This window comes from Pistacia vera, unplaced genomic scaffold (assembly GCF_008641045.1).
Source record: "Pistacia vera cultivar Batoury unplaced genomic scaffold, PisVer_v2 Contig531, whole genome shotgun sequence".
Taxonomy (NCBI): domain Eukaryota; kingdom Viridiplantae; phylum Streptophyta; class Magnoliopsida; order Sapindales; family Anacardiaceae; genus Pistacia; species Pistacia vera.
The window spans coordinates 1,025,984-1,030,834 of record NW_022196370.1 but is presented as its reverse complement, the minus strand read 5'-3'; the positions used below and the strand labels follow the sequence as shown (position 1 = coordinate 1,030,834).

Here is a 4,851-nt window from a genome sequence, read left to right as displayed (position 1 = left end):
TATTCAATTCTTTTTAAACTCCCTAGATTTGTATTTAATGCTTTTTAAACTCCCTAGATTTGTATTTAATGCTTTTTAAACCCCCTAGATTTGTTAATTTAACTAAACACCCCCAAAATTTCTTTTTTTGAAATTGATAAAAACACCTAGTAACTCACATTTGCCAGATTCCAGCCACCATTGCCAGAAACTGGTCACAATCTAGTATAATGGTGCACTACCGGTTGGATCTGGCCGGTAGTGCATCGATCTAGTCTTTTCTGGCCAGATTCACAGTGGATCTAGTCGAAAAAAGCCAGATCTACAGCCAATGATCTAGCCATCATCTTTGGCTGTGGTCAGTCGTAAACGACATCCAAGATATGGCCGTCGTTGACGACCAAATGCCAGTAGATCTGGCCAGTCGGTCGTGTGTCGATATGGTGACTCTGGCCACCCTCCGACGATGGTGGCCGACTATTGGTATTTAATGGGTGGGTGAGGATTTTTTGTTAATTTTCAATATTTTATTATAGGGGTGTTTAGTAAATAAACAAATCTAGGGGGTATTTTTGTTAATTTTCAAATCCTACATCGTAATAACCACCCAATTTTACCTTTTTCAAAATATTATTCTAAAAAGTATATAATAATGAACAAGTGCACCCTCAAATTTCAAATTTATTTTTGTTTCTTTAGATTCCAACTATAACTCTGTAGTTCTGCTGACTGCCACAACACTTTCAAAGCGATGTTGGATATTACACTAAAATTCAGGATACTTTTGATACTGGTTTCACATGCACTCAAGAAAAGGCACGGAACTTAAACTTGTTCAGATTAATAGAATATATAAGAAAAAGAAAAAAATTAAAATGGTTTCTCAGACGATTTCTTCCCAAAGATTACTTCCCAAACTGATGATGAAAAAGGAGCTTTTTTGTTCAAGTATTCTATAACAGCTTTATCATTAACAAGAAATCCCTTCTGTCTCAATGTTGCAATAGCACTCTGAGCTTCTTCAACACCTTTCTCCCTGCACAAACCGTCAACTAATCCAAAAAAAGTTGTAACATTCGGAGAATGACCAGCTTCTAACACTTCAATACAATAGTCAATAGCATCTTCTAACTCGTTAGCATTACATAAACCTTGAATTAACACACCAAAACTAAAGCCATTTGGAGAGATGCCATCGGTCTGCATTTTCCTAAAAATCCTCTTTGCATCATCTGATTTATGAGCCTTGCAACAGCAATCAACATCAGCAGTGTAAATAACAACTTTAGGAATGGTACCTGTTTCGTGCAACAAACCATAAAGTTTCATTGCTTCTTGAACAAGACCGTCTTTGCAGAGTCCATCGTGCATAGTAACAGCATCTGGAAAGAGACCCGTTTCCTTCATTTTCTTGAAGATCTCGTTCGCGTCTTGGGGAGGATCAATCTTGTGTTGTGTTGCTGTTGGTGCATCATTTTGTGAGGGCTTTTTTGCCTTCTTCTCCACAGACAGTTTGAATTTTTCTAGGAAATTCTCGTTTGATTGAACATCATCGGCAACCTCGGATGGTTGAGGGCGAGCTTTGTTAGTGTTATTGGCGTGCTATCGTGGGCAACCAAGATTAAAACCTAAAAACACATGTAGTAGTGTGGGTCAGGGTAATTCCCATGGAGAGTGTCTAGCCGAATTTTATGTTATGTGAACAAGGCTGAGGGGGGGTTTTAGTAAGACAGAAACAATCTCAGGAAAAAAAAAAAACAAAAGCAATTCAAATCTAAGTCAATCAAAATAACGAAACTTGGTCTCCGTAAACATCCACCATTGGAATCTTACAACTGATCATTGATGCAAAAAATAAATCAATTCTTACTTTGAATATTCACCGTTGGAACTATTTTCCTATCTCTCCTTAATTGTAATTAATTAGGAAACAAACGATCTTAATTAATCTTACCACTAAACAACCCTAGACAAGCGCTCAAGATTTAATCTAGTGGTAGCCTTAAGAATTAGAGAGATCGATGAAGCTAATCAACACAAACTCAAGCGGTTGTATTTAATTTAGTTGGGTGTTCTTCTTAAGATTACTAATTCCTGACGCAGCAAATTATTAACCCTAATTGCTTCACAAGTTAGAGGAATCAAACAATTACGGATTTGATATCTAACTTAGCAGTAGATTGCAACAATTAATAAACTAGTAGGCCTCCTAGTAATTAAATGCAACAATCATGACAATAAGCATAGAAGAACATCCAATACTCAAACACTAAAATTGAACACTAAAAAAAATAGATTAGATCTCACAGTTTATTGATTCTGAGGCCTCCGTTTCCTTCAACGAAGTTATAAAAAATCAGCCACTCATGGCCATCACGAAAATACAAAGGAAAATTGCAGAAGAGAGGAAAAGAGAGGTGTGGTCTATGTCAAACCCTAATCTGATCAACTTCCTTTACAAAAATCCAGTTCAAGTATTTTAATCCCACTAAATCTCCTAAAAGATATTCTAATATCCCAAAATAACATTAATCCTAATCAGATTCTAATTAATTGAAAATAAGATAACATCCTAAAATAAAAATAGGAAGGTGGCGTGTCCAGCTGTAACTTGCATGCAACAGGTCCTGAAATCTTCTTGTAATAATCTGCCTATTTGAATAGCATGGCAAGGCCGAATGTTCCAGAATGTCGGCAATGCAGGTGCATCAATTTGAAGCCCAATTCCAACCTTTATGCAGCGAGTATATCTCCAAACTCAAAACATGAAAGTTGTAGATCTGTTTCTTATGGTTCTACAGCATTTTGAATCATCTCAATCGGAGCTCCGATGAGAGAGTTATGCCCAGATTACAAAACAATGTCGAAACTGTCCAAATTCACTTAATTAGTTCCGTTTTGCAATTAACGCCTCCATTTGCATGAGTACATTTAGGCAGCAAATAAGTATAAAAGACTATACATTAAGGGGGGTAAATATGACATTTTGCATTTTCATCAGTTTTTGAAATGAGTGTGAGAAGAGTATTGAGACGGATTATGATTATTAAATGGTCTCCTTCCCCTCAATAGCTTATTTGGTATTGGCTCGGGAGGGTTCTGATAGACATAGTTGTTGTTGTATCTACCATCATTATCTTCACCATTATTAGTGTTAATGTTTGATTTTGACACCAACGATTCACACATGCAAAGTGCTAAGCGGACTTAGAAATTACACGTGATATGGAAATATGCAATGAGAGAATAAAGGAGAAGTGGTTTTTAAAGTGGTTCTGATGCCCAAAAGCAAATCCTACGTCCACTATGGTTGTATTAATAGATGGTTACAGTCAGGTCGCGTTCAACGAGCTGAATTACAATCTTGAGGGAATTGAAATATATTTATGAAGAGAGAGAGAGAGAGAGAGAGAGAGAGAGAGAGAGAGAGAGAGAGAGAGTATGCTTTTGAAGACTAAAGATGAGTCAATCTCGTAAATGAGTGAGGAGCCCTCTATTTATAGTTGGGGGATTCAAGGTAGTAATCATGATTCTGTAGTCAGACAGGTGTGGTATAATTCCTAACCTGCTTCCCATTGGATGTTTGCACGGGAGACATCCTTAAATCACATAGGGTTTGGGCAGGTAGACAATTACTAGCCACTCACAAGCCTGGCATTCACCTGCCACAGTGAAGACAACCTTACCTCTTCCGTCCTTGCACAATGTGGCCGCGTCTAGATGGCACAAAGCCTTCCTAAACTTTGATTGGCCCTTGCTGGCATGAGCTTACATCAGCCTTGATTTTTTAGGCATAACAGAAGCAGCAACCCCCCCCCCCCCCCCCCCTCCCCCTCTTAAATCACATAGGGCTTGGGTAGGTGGACAATTCCTAGCCACTCACAAGCCTGGCATTCACCTGCCACAATGACGACAACCTTACCTCTTCCGTACTTGTGCAACATGGCCGCGTCTAGATGGCACAAAGCCTTCATAAACTCTGATTGGCCTTGTTGGCATAAGCTTACTTCAACCTTGATTTTTTAGGTATAACAGAAGCAGCCCCCACCACCCCAACCCTACCCCCCTCCCCACCGCGCCCAAGTTTTTAAGGTTTAAGGATTGAACCTTGAGAACTTCATGATTATGCCATGACTTGACTTATCCCGAGTGACGTCTGATCGAGCTGTATGAGACAAGCAGTTAAGATAATGTGAAACTAGTGGTTCAACACGACCATCGAGCTGTAAGGAGGCCACAACATAGGTCTTTAAGAATAGCACAAATGACCTAAGGCGGTCTTCTCCCACAAATTCAGTGACGTGGGTCGGACCCTACTCAGTGCTATACTAACATGCTTTATGAATTTCATCCGTCACTCGCGACCTGAAAATACTTAGCACATTTTTACCAAAAATTAGGAATCTCATCGTTTCGAAATCAATACATGACAAAGAGCTTTTTACTCGAATGACCTTTTCAGATGTTATCCGTTATGCTTGACAACTAGTCTAGTCAATAAAATAACTTTGTTCTGACAGATATGTCTATTGCGCAATAAATGCCAGTATGCCCATTAAATGTAAGCCATGCTGAAATGATATTCCCTTTCAGAGCATTAAATGCGGATGAGGGCACATTTAATGTTAAGGAGGTAACCATGCCGACGCTTGGTTGCTCTAATAGAGGTAAACGTTGATTGGCATCCACGAAGTGTGAAGGTTACTCTTCTTGTAGTTTAATGACACGTGGTTGTAATCAATAGCGAGAAACGTATCCCGCCCAAGCATCGCTTGCTTAGGGAAACCAATCATTGTCTTTCCCCCTATAAAACCCTAGGTTCACCTCAAGTTTTATCATAGAACTCACATTTTCAGAGAGAAAAACAAAACT

At 38.8% G+C, this 4,851-nt stretch overlaps 1 protein-coding gene across 1 annotated transcript; it reads right to left on the bottom strand.

The window, feature by feature from the left end:
• Window positions 1-849: 849 nt before the first annotated feature.
• LOC116107331 (pentatricopeptide repeat-containing protein At4g38150-like) lies at window positions 850-3,978 on the bottom strand. Its single transcript, XM_031393608.1, has 3 exons — window positions 3,902-3,978; window positions 3,021-3,103; window positions 850-1,547 (listed from the first exon to the last, which is right to left on the bottom strand). Exons 1-3 carry the CDS (start codon window positions 3,976-3,978, stop codon window positions 850-852), a joined length of 858 nt encoding a protein of 285 aa, XP_031249468.1.
• Between the last annotated feature and the right edge of the window lie 873 nt (window positions 3,979-4,851).

Bases quoted from the DNA above. Each gene is read 5' to 3' on its own strand.
- LOC116107331 (XM_031393608.1), bottom strand. From the start codon at position 3,978: ATGCCAACAAGGCCAATCAGAGTTTATGAAGGCTTTGTGCCATCTAGA. The intron at 3,104-3,901 runs GTAAGGTTGTCG...TAATGATGGTAG, and splicing joins GTTGCACAAGTACGGAAGAG to ATACAACAACAACTATGTCT. The intron at 1,548-3,020 runs ATAATCCGTCTC...CTCGCCCTCAAC, and splicing joins AAGGAGACCATTTAATAATC to CATCCGAGGTTGCCGATGAT.